The following is a 17,818-nucleotide window of genomic DNA, read 5'->3' as shown; positions in this document are numbered from 1 at the left end:
AGTCAGCCATTTACACAGCACCCCTGGAGCAGTTGGGGTGAAGGGCCTTGCTCAGGGGCCCAACGGAGGAGGATTCCTCTGCCGGCCGTGGGATACGAACCGGCAACCTTCCAGCCACCGAGGATAATAAATTATGTTTATAGCTTTAAAACAATGTTTACTTTGATACTGTTTTTGCTATTTCAACTGATAAAGATGTTTTCATATGATAGCGTGATCGACGTAATTATCACGACCCTAAATTAACTTTTTTATTTCAAATACATACTTAATTTTTGTGGACTGGTTTACCTTTGTGAGAATTTATATCCTACTTGAGAGAAGCACTCCCACATTTTTCCATGGGCAGTGTTCGTAAAACATTAACCACTATCTTAATTTTATACTCTTCTGAAGGAAAAAAAAAACTTGCAATGCTTCACACAGCTTTCAGAAAGCGGATTGCAGCACTGTGAGTAATGCTCTTCCTTTGGCGAAAAACGTCTAAATTTAAGCAAGACAGGAACACCTTTTAATGTAAATACCCTACAAACCAAAGCAAATGTCTAATCCGTTAATTTGTCCAAAGCACTTGGATTAGGAAAGCAAGAACTGAACAAATCTATCATTTGTCTTTCGAATCGTGTCTTAATTAAATCAACGTCGGTGTGTGTAGAGAATAATCCACAAGGCGTAATAAATTAGCTCAGTATAGTCCTTCGTAAACAAGAATAAGAAGCCAACTTCAGCCTCGTTCTAAAACATTGGATAAAATACCGAGAACGCGTGGAATGGGGACTCTGACACGGGGATGTATTTTTAGCAGTGTGCAGAGAGAAGAAGCCTGTTTGTTTAAAAGTGTTCTCGGTACACGCTACTATGCTAGTATAACTTGCGTAGTTTGCCGGAAAGAAATTTGTGTTGCGATTCAGGTTGAAATTCAGGTCAGGTGTTGGAGAACTCGAACACTTTGTCCCACGGTCAAAAGGCCGAAAGGCAGTGCTTAATTGGGGCCCAAGCTTGCCTGTAGAGCTGCATTTTGTCTGGACTGAGAAGCGAGATATAGCAACAAAGCTGGGTCGCTTCATTCCTGCTCCTAACAAGTCCATAGGAATCATTCCTCGTTTATTTGCTTTTTCAGCGTCCCGTGCTTTGCTTTTACTGAAGAAAGGGCAGCGTGCTTCTGATTTAAGCGCTAAGAATTTACGTTGTAAATTACGTGTATTTTCACCCGTCATAAATCCTTGTTTAGTTGATGTATTTTTAGACAAAGGGGGTTGAACGGCGATCATACGCGTTATCCAAACCATTAAGAGCGACTGGTTTGTCGTACTGGGATGGAAATGAATTGTTGTGTGCATTGTGATGTTTTGTTTTTACAGGGCAGCGTTATCTTTACACATCAAGAACGTCCTTAGCTGATTCGGCCAACGGGCACTGAGCAAGGAGCTGAAACCCAACATTGACGATCGTGGCGGGTTGAGTTCATAAACCTAGACATTCATCTTTCGTAGTGACGGGTAAATACTCATACTGTGCAAACGCCTTCAAAGTCTGAAGACCGAATAGTAAGGAGGTAAATACAGGTGTGATCTAATACACTGTATCAATATGTGATGCAGAATTGTGCTGGTCTGTAAAACGGTAAAACTGTATTTTTGCTGTGAATCTCTAGTTACTTGTGACTTTTATGTTAAACCTTACATTTACATTTTAGGATGCATTACACATTACAAGTAACTTCTAAAAACCCAAATGGGGGAAATAATTCACTGACATTGTTACTGACGTCACCGCTCTGTTAAGCCGGCTCTTACACAGTACCTGTCAGCCATATGCGTTACAATATTTTGTATTGTGTGTGTGTGTGTGGGCTAATTGTGGCCTTTCGAGCTTTGTGAAATGCAGACGCTTGATATGTTTTCAACATTGTATTCTAATGGGCTATACTGAATAGGAAATGTTTTAGTCTTGATAGGTAACAGACAGCCATATTGCCAAACTCACGGTTTGTTTAATTAGCCAAGTTCCCAAAGAATGATTCTGCGGAACCTGGTAGCTGTTGCCACATCTGGAGTAGGACTATACTCCAACATCACATGAAAAGCTGCTAGTTATCAAGGTAATATAGTAACCCTGCAGAGTACGGGAAAGTAAGGGCATGTCGGATTCAGAAAACCTTTGCATTTCATCCCAAGTAAGTCCAACTGAAAACATAATTTTAGAGGACTTCTAAGAATAAATTAATAAAAATAATGCAGCCCTTGCTGCTACTCCAGGAACACCAGCAATCCCAGAATAATCCCCAAGAATTGGCGCCAGCGGGCAGAAAGATGCAGCTACCCTTCGATGATGTGTCTACCATGCAGGATGTTGTGGGGAAACTGGACTGTTTCCTTTTTGCAGGATTGTCACCAAGTGCTTCTCCGTTTTTAACTTCCTGATTCTGGGACCCCCACACCTCGTCTCAGCATGGCAACACCTGTACATGAGAACGTGCAGGTAGGCCTGTGCTGTTTACTGGTCACTCCTGTTCTCCAAGGTGATGCAGTACTTAATCCTTAACTGCCTGAGTGGATTCTAATCTAATCCTAAAATAAGATAAAGACTGAGTGAACATAATACTTTGAATTTAGAGTGAAAATTGTAGATCATTACTTAAATTTCTAACATTTATGTTTTTATCTTCATGTAGTTTAGTTATAATTGATTAGCATGGTGAAGATCAGACTGTTTTTTAAAAAAAATTTGAACACGGTTGCAGTGATGTATCAGTGTATAGACTGTGATGCACTGTTCAAAAGTGGCTGTTTGATTGAAGCCTCTCAGCAGTCTGCGATCAATGATTGTGGATTTATTTAATGTCCTGTTTCTACCCTTTGTGTGCAGACTGTCAGGATCTGTATTTTTTTAATTGATTGTTTTCTTGTCTGTTGCTCCTTCCCTGAGAAATACTATGGGTGTCGTTTGGAGAAGTCCAGGGACTTGCAGACCAACGCCAACTGTGCCCTGCCCAGCTGTCCCGTGCCCAAGAGTGTCCTTGAGGCCCTCAAGCTGGTCCATCCTGATGTTCGTGAGAGGTAGGTTTACTGGCCTCTCTGGATGCTCATTCGAGCGAGACCCATGGGCTGCATCACTCCTTGTCGTACAGGTGATATAACGGAAATGACTTTTAACAGCAGATTGGTCTCGCTGTGACAGTAATCCATTTTGATTCCTTACATGTGTCCTTTGATGCTGTATACTTGGCCACTGGCCTGCAGTATTGGGAACAAAGAATTGCATCTTTGTGTAGGCTCCTGTTTTTTTTTTAAGTCTGAATAAAGTATTCTTGTACCTTTTTTTTTTAAGTAGATTTCATTACTTTTTCACCACATAGCTGAATATCTCTCCACACAAATTGCCCATCTGGAGTATGTATGGAAATAGTGTATTTGTATAAGATCACTTTATTGGCCATATACAGTTTCTTGCATTAGTAATTTGTCTTTTCGCATACCCCAACTTGCTTTCCATGAGACGCACAGACCGGGAGAGAAGCTTGGACTCGGAGCACAAGGTCCGCTATTTATACGGCGCCCCTGGAGCAGTTGGGGGTTTAAGGGCCTTGCTCAGAGACCAAATGGATTAGGATTCCTCTGCCGGCCGCAGGATACGAGCCAGCAACCTTCCAGCCTTCCTGAGCCACAGAGCCACTACACCGGCGTATATATTTGTTTACAATGGAACCTTATTAAATTTGGTTAATTGACTTTAATTTTATGGCGACTAGGTTAGCTATAGCTATCCAAGATGGGCACAATTTAAAATACTAATCTGATTAATTTTTCAAAATGCTGCACACACCTCCATGTGCCTCTTCTTGTATTGGCAACTGGAAAATGCTGACAGTGACTATTCTTTTTGAAATCGGGAACCTTGCTGTAGAAACATTTGTTCTTGTCAGGGGGAGAACTGCATCACAGTAATGTCTTCATTGTGTGATCATGGCGTAAAGAGAATTAAATTTTGATCTATGCTGTGATCACGCAGGTATTTTGGCTGTGGGCTCATCTTCCCAGAGAAGCTGGAGGGGTGCAATATCCTCGACCTGGGAAGTGGGTCTGGAAGAGACTGCTACATCCTCAGCAAGCTGGTGGGAGGCGCTGGCCTTGTCATAGGTGTCGACATGACGCAGGAGCTGGTACACGGCGCTGGTTCCTAAGAACATAAGACAAGTGACCAATGAGGGGAAGCCATTTGGTCCATCTTATCTGGTCATGGAGTGATCTGTCTGTTTCTTGAAGAAGCCGCTGAGGTTTTGGTCTCGGGCTTTCTGCTTGGCAATCGGTGACAGATACCCACAAGACTTAGCGTAAAGACCTGTTCCTGTTCGCACCACTAAATGAATCATTAGTTTCCTGATGTGGAATTCTAAAGTAGTCCCCTGGGGTGATCACTTTATACTGTACATGTCAACTTTTGATATGTATAATTTGCCACTCCTAATATTTTTGTATTTTCTTCAACTATAACCAGCCTACTTAATTGTCCAGAATCGCTGGCATTGATATGTTAGATTTAGCCGTTGGGCCTAAAATGGATCCTTGCATCACACCACTGCTTATGTTAGCCCTTGAAGTGATAAACCACTTCTCAGTCAAGTTAACTACATTACCTTTTGTCTCCTTCAGATTTAAATTTTAAATTAAGAATTGACCATTTGTGGGACAAAAACCGAACCCTATAGGAATCTTAATATTCTGTCATGCTTTATTGATTTTGTGACAGCCTGAAAATAGTACTGACATCAAATACATTGGTAAGGTAAAGAAAAAGGAGCGTTTTTCATGGTGTCGCATGATTGGGGAGTAGGTAGTTGTTGCTGTATGAGGAAATGTTAGGATACAATAGGTGGAGTTTTTAGCCAGGCATCTGGAGGCCAGGGAGCTCACAGTAGTCAAATTTGAGTAGGATCAGGAAAGCTCAGAGCAACACTTGGAACAACCTTAAAACGGCTTTAATTTTTATACTTAAATTCTTAAAGCTTAATAAATAAAATGCAACAACTAAAGGCTTCTGCATTGTTGTAGGCAAGTATGACCTTGGCAAAAACAGTGTTGGCTAGAGAAGGAGGAAGAGGCCAGATATAAAATGAATGAGTCAGTGACGGGAAGGACAGAAGCAGTAGTGGTGTCAGATTGTACATCGAAAAACAACCTGCAGTCTAGGAGACTGAAGCAAGACCTTCTATAATTTATATGGATTAATCTTAGAAATATTCTAAGGGTTTAACACTGAGTATAGGAATCTTAATATATAGCGATCATAATGCAGATATGGTTGTGAAGTAGAGCTTGTAAACGGTGAAATAAGATAAAGACTAAGTGAATTCATTTTTATTGCAATGAAGTCCAAATTTAGGAAAATTAAACCTCAAAGGTTTAAAAAAAGAAAATAAGAAGCAAGGTAATCACAAGATTGTATTAAAACTGAATGTTCAGTGACTAACGAAAGTATATACTGAGCTGGAAGCACAACTCAAGAACACTTGAGTGGCAAAGCATTTCTTAGTAGTTAAACAACAAAAGACTGAAAAAAAAGTAATTTACTAGATAATAGGGGAATTTTAATTGTTGACACATTTTTACAAGAGTAGGTGTTGGTAACCTGCTCCCTGCTGTAGAAAAAGCTTTATCAGTGCTGGCCGTCAGCAGCTCACTGAACAGAAACCGTGTGGAAAAGAAGAGAGATGTTTGAAATGTTGATCTTCTGCAGGGAGAGGTAATCCCTGCAGTCTGTTCATCCTGCTCTCCCACCTGCTGGGGCCTTGTCTCATGGCTCATGGCTGCCTGTGGTTCGTCCTGCTGGGCTGAGCTGGGGGAGGGTGCGCAACAGATTGCCTGAGGTAGACATGGTGGTAAGCAGTGGCAAGAGAGCTCTCAAAATAGCTTTTTAAAGACGCTTGTAAATAGTCTGGCTGTCATCACTTATTTTATCTTTTGTAAAGCCTCTTTCTTTGTGGTTGAATCCATCAAAAAAGACAGGAAAAACAAACCTGGAGTGTAGTTACATCTAGTGTCAGAGTGGTTCATGTGTTAACGTGTAGTTTCCCACACTACCACACTACTATTACTTTTTCACTGTAACCAAGTAATCACACCATGGTTCGACTGTTGTGTTCGTCTTGTACTCGCCATTCTAGTCTGGCCTGTAGACATTGACTTCTTCTGTACCCTTAAAAAGCACAAGGGAATTCACTCGGAACAAAAAATACTCCAAGAGTGGATGAGGAACACACTCCAAGTTACTTTAAGAAATCGCCAGATGAAATTTGGATTAAGTTAACTCCTGAACAACCAAATGAACTTAATGGGCCAAATGCCTACCCCTCATTTGCAACCTCTATCAAGTATTTTTATGCTTCAGAAGTTATATCTGGTTATTTGGTGTTGTAGGTGAGTTGTATGCTTGTCCAGAAGTTAAGTATTGGTTTGGGTGGCACCACAAATGAATACGCTATTATAAAGCATAAAGCATAAAGCATTATAAAGCACAATCATAGAGTGCATCTTTCTATGGAGTTATCCAACAGTGTATAATTAACTACTAATAAAGCACATTTGTTAATGGATTCAAATATTCTACAGTAGTGTTATAATTTTTACATAGACATGCAAAGTCTGTCTTTTTCTTGTGAAAAATGTGATTTTCTTTTTACCAGATTTCATATGTTTTATTATTAGATCCTGATATCACGTAAATACATACAGTACCATCAAGAAAAGTTTGGTTTTGAGAAGCCCAACACTGTGTTTGTTCAGGGATATGTGGAGAAACTGTATCAAGCTGGTATCCAGGATGATTATTTTGATGTCCTTGTGTAAGTAAAGAATGATTTAATTTGGCAATGTTATGGTTTTAAATTTAACCTTGAATATGGAAATATCACCTTGATGACATTCTTACAATGCTTATGTGTTATGTATTATATCTTTACATCAGCCAATGAGTACAAAGGCAGGATCAAAATGTGCCTTAATCTCTGAAGCTTTGTTGAAGGATATCAAGTGAAAGTATCTAATTTAGTAGAACAATAAATTAAAAAAATAGATCAGCACACTACAAGAGCAATCTGTGGAAATGTAACTTACTTTCTTTAGGTGACTTCCGTATTCTAATTAAACCTGCACTTTCATTAAAAGCTAACCAAAGGATAATTATCTTGCCTTTATTTTCCAGTTCAGGCTGTGTAATATGTTTGTGTCCAGACAAGGCTGCAGTCCTGAAAGAAGCTTACAGAGTTCTCAAGGTAGGCCCTTTCTGTCCAGTGGAATTCATGTAAACCTTAGATTTAAAATCGACAGTCGTTGTGAAACTTGGCGATTTATTTTAAGTATCTTGAAAGAGCTCAGCAATTAGGGACATGTGTTCAGAGTGCAAGTTGAGCCCTACAGCCCAGAAATTACACGCCCATGCCTGTCTGTGACAGGACCTACCCCGCGATTGAAGGGAGCACTCCTCACCTACTAGTGGGCGCGCTAGTCCTCTTGGTGGGGGGGCTGTCCGATCCTGTGAACGGGCAGTACCTGCTCCCTCTGAACCCTGGATCCCAGTGCTGCTGTGAGCAGGATTCGACTGGTGAATCCAAGCACATGTAGGAGCTGTGACATTTCAGAGCTGGGAGGTGACTGCATCACATGAAACCAACCTTCAGGTCTTTCTTTGTTTCTTATGGGGTCTGATTTTCTATGGACCTTTTGTAAAGAAAGCAAAAAGCCCAGAGTAAAGCTGGACCTTATGAGACAGGAGCACTTATTTTTCCCTCATTAGTTCGCAGGCCAGGCGGACAGTATTCTTTGTCTTCCTGTACATTCCCTTTGTTGAATGAATGTTGAACTCCTATTGTAAGGTGTAAGGACTGTGATTAGCAGGAAGCAGTAATGGGTTCAGCTGGTATTGCCGCATGAAGGTGCACATATCTGTGTACATGGGATGTTGGAGCTCCTCACTGCTGCTCCTGGAAAGCCCATAATGCCCTTCCCATCCAGCACTGTATGACTGCATTAGTGCCCATCAAACATAACATGAGATCAGAGCTCTTACCATACTTAGTCAGAGTAGAAGTTACTTATGAAGTCGTATTGCTCTCATGCACTATATAATGGCTAAAAAATAATTCCTTCTGTTGCAGGAAGGGGGCGAACTGTACTTCAGTGACATGTATGCTAGCAAGACTGTTCCTGAAAATGTAAAGCAAGATGAAGTTCTTTGGGGTAAACGTACCATTTGAATGATTACAAATCAGTCTATTTTAATTCACAGGTACTGAATAATTCATCTGTTCATATCTATTACTGGAAATCATTTAGTTATTAGTCATTTAAATTAATGACTAATAATTCAAAGATTGAATTTTTAAAAATGCACTTTCCCTCTATCAGCTGGTACATTTATTTCAATAACTATCACCCAGGTTTTTCTCAAGGAGACGACAATCTATAAACCCTTCAGACTCCTATTCCTTCGATCCTCTAAACACAACTTCTGATATATTTATATACAGTATGTATACATGTAAAGATGCATATCTGTAGCTTTCTGATGTTTTTTTTTTAACATCCAAATTAACACACAAGGGCTGGTGGGGAATTTTTTACATTAAGTTTGTAGGCTTCTTGTAGATGCCTGAAATTCATAGTACTTTCACTCCTGTATCTGACTTAGCAGTTTACTGAGGCTGTCCTTGAGAAGGTGCTCTGTAAAATAAAAATGTGAATGAAATTTTAAACACCTTATGGAGAATTGGAATTCTTGCTGCAGAAACATCTCCAGTCAATTTGTTTTGAATTTCCGATATGAGAAATGATCCATAAATGAAGCGGGATGAGGAGTTTCTCGGCTGTAGTTGCTGTCAGCATTTCTCAGTAAATCAGTGGTCGGGGGCGGATAATCACTGGTGTGTTTGATTTGTCGCAGGGGAAGGCCTGGGTGGCTCCCTGTACTGGATGGACCTGATATCACTGGTGAAGGATATAGGCTTCAGCAGACCCTACCTTGTTGCTGCCAGCCACATTGTCATACGTAACCGTGAACTCTTGGAAAAAACGGGTAAGTAGGAATTGGAACACGCGCAAGGCTGAAGGACCTGATCCCGACTTGGTCCCGACATCACCCTCTACAACTGGATTTGGGACTTTCTGGCAGGCAGACCTCAGGCTGTCAGGCTTGGAAACCACACCTCTGGCACACTACTCTGAACACTGGGATCCCCCAGGGTTGTGTGCTTAGTCCATTGCTCTACACCCACGACTGTAAGGCCAAACACAACACCAACTCCATCATCAAGTTTGCCGATGACACCACAGTTGGAGGTCTGATCACAGACAATGATGAGAGGGCCTTCCAGGAGGAGGTCCTTACAACATGGTGTGAAGACAACCTCACCCTCAACGTCGGCAAAACCAAGGAGCTGATCATTGATTTCAGAAACTGCAAAACGGACATGCCCCTATCCACATCAATGGGACTGAAGTGGAAAGTGTCAGTAACTTCAAATTCCTTGGCGTCCATATCACTGAGGACCTCACATGGTCTCTCAATGCCACCTGTCTGATCGAGAAAACGCAACAGCACCTGTACTTCCAAAGACAGTTGAAGAAGGTTAAGATATGTCCCCAGATCCTCACTAACTTTTACAGGTGCACTACAGAAAGCACACTGACAGGTTGTATCACAGTGTGGTACGGCAACTGCAGTATTGCTGACCGCAAAGCCTTACAGCTGGTGCCCAGTCCATCACTGGGGTTGCCCTCCCATTCATACAGGACATAAATGACAGACGGTGCTTGAGGAAAGCTCTAAGCATCATCAAAGACCCCATACGCCCCAGCTACAGACTGAGCCTCTACCATCTGGAAAACGGTACCAGAGCATTCAGGCCTGGACTACCAGACTCGGAGACCGTTTTTACCCCCGCACTATCAAACTATTAAACTCCCAGCCTCTCTCACCTACGATCTGGTAAGAGAGAAGGCACTGTAGGTTCAAACACCTTGAAATCTACCCCTACCTCACTTCAAGTAGCTCACTCCCCATAATTTTCTATCCTTTATTTCATTATGTTGATATTATAATATCTCATTATGATTTTGCACACTGCCTGTTGTCTCGGTCTTTCTTTTCTTATACAATTGTATTGTTGTTTTTTGTATTACTTATTGTCTGAGAGCTAGCTAAATAGCATTTAATTAAACCATATACCTGTATATGAGTATAATGACAATGAACTTGAACAGGCTCATTGCACGACATTGGTGTTATGAAATTAGTCTTCCTCAAAAGGTGCTGTTATGTAACCAGTGGGGCATTTAAAAGACCCAGTTTTGAATATTCTACAGTGTGTTTGTTAGTGGTTTTCCTGGAGCTTTCCTTCATGGGCTGTGCCACACTCAGCCACTAGAAACTATGAGCTGGAAAAGGCAAAGAAAAAGCAACAGGCAGAGGTTTGGTCCATATGTTCCTGTTTAACCATCCAGATGGGGGGTTCTGTTTTTCCATTTTTAAATAGAACAAATTATTTCTGCTGAAAATTTACACTTTATTCCATGGAAGTGACAAATTTTGGCTCTCTGTTACACTAATGCCAGAAATTACATAATTGATTTGAGTGCTAATTTACTTACTTTTACAGTATTAAATGTTTTTTTTATTGCTTAGGTGATATTACATATGCATCTGGGACATACCGTGTCTTTAAATTGCCAAAAAACAGAACTAATGGAAATGCCATCATGACATACCAAGGGACCGTGTCTGACCATCCTGACCAGCTGGTGTTTGATGCTTCTCACACCTTTAAGGTATGCATGTTCTCCAGAAATTCTGCCTTGAGTGCAGACACGTTTCTGAGTTAAACATCTGATCAGATTAGAATGGGAAACAATGTGTATCCCTCCATTAAGATTGTAATGAAAAGAAAACAATAAGCAGTGTCCACTCCTCTTTGACATTGTTGGGTTGTGCAACTATGGAACAAGCTACCCAGCCTTGTTGTTAAAACTGATAACCCTGGCTTCTTTCAAGAAACAATTGGATAAGATCCTGGGATCAAGTAACTACTAACTTCAAAATGGATTAGATGGGCCTCCTCTTGTTTTAACCAATTTGCCATGATTTACTGTTCCAGTAAACTGGTAAATAATCCATTAAGGCAAGTGTAAAGCATGGTGCAGCATGTTTCACTGATTTGGTGATGCACAGTGATAACCTAGAATAAAATTTTCTGTGGTATTTGGAAATTATTTTTTCATTCTTAAAATCTGTTCAGTGAGATTTGAGGTAGCGAGTTTTAGTGCAGAGTTCCTTGTCAGTAACTACTGAAAGAAGTGAGCTGTCCTGCCTATAGCTGTGACTGGTCTGACTGCCTTGTTGCTGATATGATACCACTGAAACTGGATAGCTGATCTTATGAAATTAACATTTGCTCGTATTTGTTTCCATGCAGGGTTAGTTCAGCTCTATAGCAGAGCTATGTTCTGTTTGATACCGTAGTGAGAGCATTTTGTCTCCAGAAAGGTGTAGCTGTTGAGGTGGATGCCGAGACGGCTTCTGTTCTCCAGTACTCCCGCTTTTCATCTGACTTTTCCATTCTGAACGCTGATGCTCCTCTGACCGTCCAGGAGATTTCACCTCCGGTGAGGACATTTCCTTGCAGAGCCTGGGGAAATGCAGCCTAATGCCAGTGTTTCATGTGAAACATTGGCTCATTGTGATAGGTGCATTTTATGTCATTAGAGATTCTTCTGTTTGAATTTAGTAGTCTCTGTCAAATCCCCCTGTGTTACACAAACATAGTATGCATGTCTGAAATCCTGAAAAGTCTCTTGACCATTGTGCCTACAGTATATTCATATTTTATTATTTTTTAATTCTTCAGCCAAATCTCCTGGTAATTGCTGTGCTACAGCTTGTAGCCTAATTTCCACCTCACAGAAACTACTGTTCAGGCTCAAGCCTACACAAGCACCTTCAATCAGAAGGTCACACCACACTTTTTAGCAACCGATTCGGCACATCTTGCAGCCCACTGCCACTGTGCTACATGAGGCAACCCACACAACTTGCATATCCCCTGCTGAACACTCATGTAATGTAGAAATCTTTTTAGTGTGTGGTTTGAGTGATATGAATGACCACCTACTATTTGTTTTTCACAGTTGGAATGTAAAAGGCAGTCAAACCACATCCAAAATTCAACTGTAAACCAGTTTTGAACTGCTCTCATCTAAATGAGAAATGAATGTGGGTCTGTCTCCAGGACTCTGAAGTATGACAGGTGGCCCAGTATTTTTAAGATAATTTATACTAAACCTGTAATACATTTGTGTGCTTTTATGTTCCACTTTTATACTTAAACTACATTTGATGTTGATTCTTTAATACAGAATTAGATGAGGCTCCTAGTTTACTGGGAAATTAAGATGTACTGTGTTTTTTAAATGTTTTGTTCACAATATTAGTTGTTTCTGGAACCCATGATCCCAGATAAGAATTATTTTAATAATCTATTGCTTAAGTGAATCATTGAAATCTTTGAGGTCCCCTGTTTTTATTTTCTTAAAGCCACCATGCCTCCACTCTTAAAGTCTTAAAGACTTTTAAAGTCTCTTCTTTTTTTTTCAGTATTCCCACCTCAACCCTTTCCTGCTTGCTGACCGGCTGGGCGCGTCCATGCTGCAGTGTTCCAAATCCAGGGCCAGAGTGGCCTGTGAAGCAGCAGTGAACTAGCAGGAGGTCTGCAGAAAGCCCTGGGAGGCAGGAGGGGCAGTGCTCTGTCCAGTTACCCTAGTCACAGCTCCCATACTTATCTCTTTGACAATTTCAGCTTTGGTACTCTTTCTGAAGATTTCTGAGGCGTGTTTTTTCCTTGATATAGTGCCTTTTCCTTCCCGACAGTGATCTTTACACCAAAGTATTAACAGAACTGTTTGCTTTAGACTGAAGAGGCAAAACTGGAGCCTAATACAACCTGCTCACGGGCTGCACTGTCCAGCTGCAGTTTTAATAAAATCCATGATAGCAACTCAGCCTTTCTTTTCTGTTTGGAAGGAGTGGAAGGGAAATGTGGCTGAATGTTGTTACGAAGAAAAACCGAACTCTGAGAAACAACCTACATTAAACAGGTTCAAAAAGTGTTCTGTTTCTTTCTTCGTGGTGAGGAATCTGAGAAGGTATTCAACTTCACAAGAGTATATTTTATTTGGCATAGCAGTTTGGTAATCATTAAAAAAAAACATTCATTTTCTACTCGTCCATAAAACTGAAGATTGCTTCGTCTGCTGTAGAGGTGTTTTTGTCTTTTTTACTCTTACAATGTTTGCCCCACTGTTAACCACACAAACTCTTGGCTAAGGCATTATTTTTACAGACCCCAACATATGTTTAGATATTAAATGAATCCTAATTGCACGGATCATGCAATCACTTAAATAGAGGTTACTCCATTCATCACGCTTCCCGGGTACGGAGGTTTAGCTAAATTCTCACTTCTGTACATTACATTTCAAAAACTGACACACGCACCACGGGGTCGCTGACGCCATGTTTGTGGGCCTGTCTGATTATACGTCATTGCAGCCAGTCAAGGCCAAACTAGCTGATCTCAGAGAGCCTGGGTGTCGATGGGCTTGTGTTGACTTTTCTCCTACCTTGCCAATGGCTCCCGCTAGTGCGCTGATAAACAGGGGGACATCTTAGTTATATGTTTTTTTTTTCAATTTCTTGCCATTTTCCTGTTAAGTTTGGTTTGGTTGTGTGTGCCGGCCATGACCGTGGAGCAGAATGTCCTGCAGCAGCACTCTCAGAAGGTAGGGTGGGTGTTGGGGAGCTGCTGCCGAGAAGCGCCGCGGCTGTGGCTCAGTGCCCGGCAGGGTGGACGGTCTCCGGCGCCGCTGCCAGTCGAGTCTCCGGCTTCTCCAGGACAGCGCTTCCACGCTGCCTGAGCGAGCTGTAACACTGGAGAAAATATTACTTTGGCGCTAGGCGGGGTTATTCGACGTCGAGGATTCATTAGCTTTGCCTTCATCGTTTTTAAAGCCGTGCAATTTGCTGCATTCCTAAAGCAAATAACCCAGTTACCCTAAAATATACCTAGGAAGTGAGCATAGTCGTAATCGCTACACTTTATCTTAAAATGCTCGGATGGATCTTGCGTTTCATCGATAATTTGACGAATAACTAACACGAGCCAGAGCCAGGGCCAGATGGCTTGTTTTCGGTTTTTTTTTTTAGTTACTATCGTTTAAGTATCGTTTTCTTATCTCCTCCTATAATTCTATTTAACAACCCGGATCTGAAGAGAGGTGTTGAAAAGTGACTGTTGTTGTTTGTGTAGTCGGGATATAAATGTGATGTATTGATCACAAACGTGCAGAAAACCGTCTTTTTAGTTGTGTGTAGCAATCGTAATGGAGATCTCCTGTAGTTTGTGCGTGTCCTCAGTACTGTATAGTTACTGATGGTAATAGTAGCATGCCTGGCGTTTGATTATTAAATAGTGATGTTTCATTGTAACTCCTCGGCATTCGAAACAGATTTTACAATAAAGCCCGGTAGAGATCAAGAAGTTAAGCTTGTAAACGCAACTGTCTGGGATTGAGCCCGCAATTAGTTACATAACTCTTCCAGCCTTCACTGCCCTGCTGTGATTTCTGAACTGTAGTACCCGAGCAAGCGTGTGCAGATTCCTTTACTCCTGGTTTCCATTTCTATATAGTTAATGCACAGCGTTTGGTGCATTTGTTAGATTTATTACTAATATCTGTCTATGTTAGCTTAATATATTCCTGAAGGGGATTGGTGTTGTGTTAAATGTATAGTATTAAAGTGAAAATATTATTGTATTTGCTTCAGTAGAACAACAAGCAAGGGGCAAAGCAAAATAGCCAAATGGGCTCCCAGAATTGATAATTATGTTCTGGAGCAAGAGGCACTGTGGGCTAAGTACTGTTTAATGTTTCCTACGTATTACAGACACAAGCCACAGGGACAAGACGAGAGGGAGTGGTATAGGATTTCTGTGTTCATTGGAAACCTAGAATCTTGTGGTTTTCTATTCTAGCTGGATTCTTGATTTGGGTCAGTTGCTTAAGCCCTTTATTAATAAAATCACGGTTTAATTAAGCCTTTTTTTAAAGGTTTTTAAATTTAAATCTATACAGTGGGCTATTTAACTACAGAAGTGGAAAGAAAACATAAAAGAAAGCTATAACCATGTACAGGGATTATTCTTTAACCAGCAGCCTCCTGCGAGAAGATCCATATATATTGTGTGTCTGAGAAGTCTTTTTGGCTACACTTTAACATAAATCTCAGAAAGTCTGTTCTGTAGTTCATTTAACTTTTGTGAGTATGCAAATTGATATAGGATACTTTTTTCGCATGCAGGTGGTAGTGCACAGAACCAAGACACTGCAGAATCAGAAACCAAAAGTATTACCACAAGCAGAAACAACTGAATTTCAGTCCTTAGTTGATTCAAATCAAGCGTAGCTCACTTTAAAGTATGTGGTATGGTAGAAGACATCTTGCTTTAAGTTGAATGAATAGTTGTATATACAGACTATGGAGAAATGACACTGATATGGGTTTACATTTTCTGCTGCATGGATAATTGTTCTTCACCTTCTTCACCTTGTAAAAAATAAAAAGGTAAGCTAAACAAAAATGAGCTCCTCTGACATGGTCAAGCCAAGTTCACTTTAAGACTGTGATGTGTACAGAGTTGGCTCCACTGGTACTATATCTAGGTCGAATGTGGAAATAACATTGACTCATTGACTTTACGAATCATTAAAGTCATTAACTATTTAGAGAGGTTACAAACAATGGCCCATCTAGCCTCTTTGGTGGTTTGGAACTAATTGATCCAAGCTGATCCAGATGTTTTTTAAAGAAGCCAGGGTATCTGCTTCAACAGCATGGCTGGGGAGGCTGTCCCATGGTCTCAGAAAATTGCCTGCTTTTCCTGGGTTCAGATGCACCTTCATGTAGCTTCCACATGTGTCCTCTGGTTTGTGTTTCACTGTTGATTCAGTGTTAATATGCTGTCATTTTAACCTTATCAGAAGAATGCATATTCTTGGTAAGGATCATGTTAATTCAGTCTATACCCCAGAACTGTAGGGCGCAAGGTAGGACTATATCCTACGAGGCTGCAGTGCTGCTATGTTTCGTACTGAAGCAGATGAAGACCAAGAGTAATACGAACTGACCATTTCTGCACAATTTTTGACAACTGCCACTAAAGACCAAGACTTAACAATAGTAAAAGACTTTTAAAACAAATTTCAGTAGTTTATTCTGTTAATGTTGTATTTATTTTTCTCCAATACAATAGTTGTTGAGACTTCAACCATGCACAGTCGAAACAGTCTGAATGGAGGATGCTATAGTCGCTGCAATAGCTCATTAGTTTGGTCATTTTAGGCCATTACTCTGACCACATTGATTCAGTCAGTTTTTTTTGGCAGTTGTTGTAAGAAGTACTCATTAATGCTTTTAACAGGTTTTGTGTTTTCCTGAATATCTTCACATATACTATGCACAGTACATCTCGGTGACATGCATTTATTTTTAAGGTGTTCAAAGTTTTCTAGTTATGCAGCAAAGAATGACCACTGAGCTGTTTTAACAGTAACATTCCCGTAACATTGTTTTTCTGTGACATTAGCCACTGTTTTGGTTGCTTAATATACCGTGGAGCACATTACGTTTCCATAATTTTTGTTTCCAATTCAGAAGTATTGATATGAGAATTTAGTGCTCTTAAACCAGCATAGCTCACTAGATTTATAGAATGAGATGCAGCTCCTTACATGTTCTGCTTTTGCTGAGGCTTCTCTGAGCAGCAGAAGTTTAGTTCTGGTGTCCGCTGGCACTCTTGTCTAGAAATGCTATTTTGGATGGGCAGTTGTAAGAGCAGTGTTACATGTTGAGTGTTGGTTACAGTCTTGTGAGTCAGCACCACAGCATCCCTCAAATCATGTGACTAGTAAGAGGGCTTATTCTCAGCTTGTGCTTGGCTGGTACAGTCTTTACGTTGCACTAAAGATATTGTCCGGGGTGTGTCCTGCCTTGCATCCATGCTTGCTGGGATGGGCTCTGGATCCTCTCCGACCCTGTAGTAAACAAAGTGATTAGAAAATGGGTGGATGTAAAAGATATTTTTTATGTTCTATCTGTGCTCTATCTATTTGCCTGTCTTGCACACTCTTTGCTTATTTTCAAATTAGCATATTATTATTGAGAGTTTCAGAGACCATAGGGAGGAAATCAGTGTCAAAGTATCTCAGTCCTACTTTAATTTATTTCCTTCATAAAAAAGCAATTAATTAGTAATCTAGACTTAATACAACACACTATTTAAGCTGAAAGTATTCTTGTGATAAATCTTGGCTTTCTAAGCAAATGGCTCTCAGAACATTAGGATTTATTGAGTTACTAGCATGTATAGCATGCTCTTTGTTTTTATTTGGCCCTTTTGTTAGTGCTAACCAAAACCGATCAGTAACTGGAATATGTGGAATATGGAATATGATTGAAGCATTTGTTTCAAGTTGTGACATTAATTTCTCTACGTGATATTGCAGTAGGTCTTCTGTCTGTGAATCAGGAAAAAAAATGGACTTAATCCTCTTTGTGGTCTGCAGCAGTTTGATGCTCCCAAGAGTGAGCTCTGATCTGCTGGAGTGCCCCATGAATCTGACTACCATTAGAAGCAGTGGCACGGACAGCACCAATGAGAATGTCAACCCTGTGTTGCCAGGTTGTGAAGTAAAAGTGAAAGGTTGGGCTTTGG

At 40.6% G+C, this 17,818-nt stretch overlaps 2 protein-coding genes and 1 long non-coding RNA gene across 7 annotated transcripts in view; 2 read left to right on the top strand and 1 right to left on the bottom strand.

The window, feature by feature from the left end:
* The first annotated feature begins 396 nt into the window (after window positions 1-396).
* LOC102683367 (arsenite methyltransferase) lies at window positions 397-13,153 on the top strand. Of its 2 annotated transcripts, none has more exons than XM_015341373.2 (12): window positions 397-451; window positions 1,362-1,499; window positions 2,386-2,481; window positions 2,929-3,059; window positions 4,012-4,162; window positions 6,705-6,841; window positions 7,201-7,270; window positions 8,153-8,234; window positions 8,938-9,069; window positions 10,678-10,820; window positions 11,532-11,654; window positions 12,643-13,153. In XM_015341373.2, the coding sequence occupies exons 3-12, from the start codon at window positions 2,452-2,454 to the stop codon at window positions 12,745-12,747; spliced, it is 1,104 nt and encodes a 367-aa protein (XP_015196859.1). In that variant the 5' UTR covers window positions 397-451; window positions 1,362-1,499; window positions 2,386-2,451; the 3' UTR covers window positions 12,748-13,153. The 2 variants fall into 2 exon arrangements, with proteins under 2 accessions (XP_015196859.1, XP_015196860.1); XM_015341374.2 differs by lacking the exon at window positions 397-451 and adding an exon at window positions 758-846.
* A 40-nt stretch (window positions 13,154-13,193) lies between these two features.
* On the bottom strand, window positions 13,194-16,977 carry LOC138239164 (uncharacterized). Its single transcript, XR_011189595.1, has 2 exons — window positions 16,836-16,977; window positions 13,194-13,974 (listed from the first exon to the last, which is right to left on the bottom strand). It is a non-coding gene; the product is annotated as an uncharacterized lncRNA (long non-coding RNA).
* The window catches only part of usp25 (ubiquitin specific peptidase 25), a 34,717-nt gene continuing 30,502 nt past the window's right edge, over window positions 13,604-17,818 (top strand). For all 4 annotated transcript variants that reach the window (XM_015341372.2, XM_069189780.1, XM_069189779.1 and 1 more), the window contains exon 1: window positions 13,604-13,826. In XM_015341372.2, the coding sequence (XP_015196858.1) occupies window positions 13,785-13,826 (42 nt within the window). In that variant the 5' untranslated portion in view covers window positions 13,604-13,784. The remainder of the gene's footprint in view (window positions 13,827-17,818) is intronic.

This window comes from Lepisosteus oculatus, chromosome 5 (assembly GCF_040954835.1).
Source record: "Lepisosteus oculatus isolate fLepOcu1 chromosome 5, fLepOcu1.hap2, whole genome shotgun sequence".
In the NCBI taxonomy this organism is placed as follows: Eukaryota; Metazoa; Chordata; class Actinopteri; order Semionotiformes; family Lepisosteidae; genus Lepisosteus; species Lepisosteus oculatus.
Note: the sequence above shows the minus strand (reverse complement) of the source record. Positions and strands in the feature narration are given on the sequence as shown.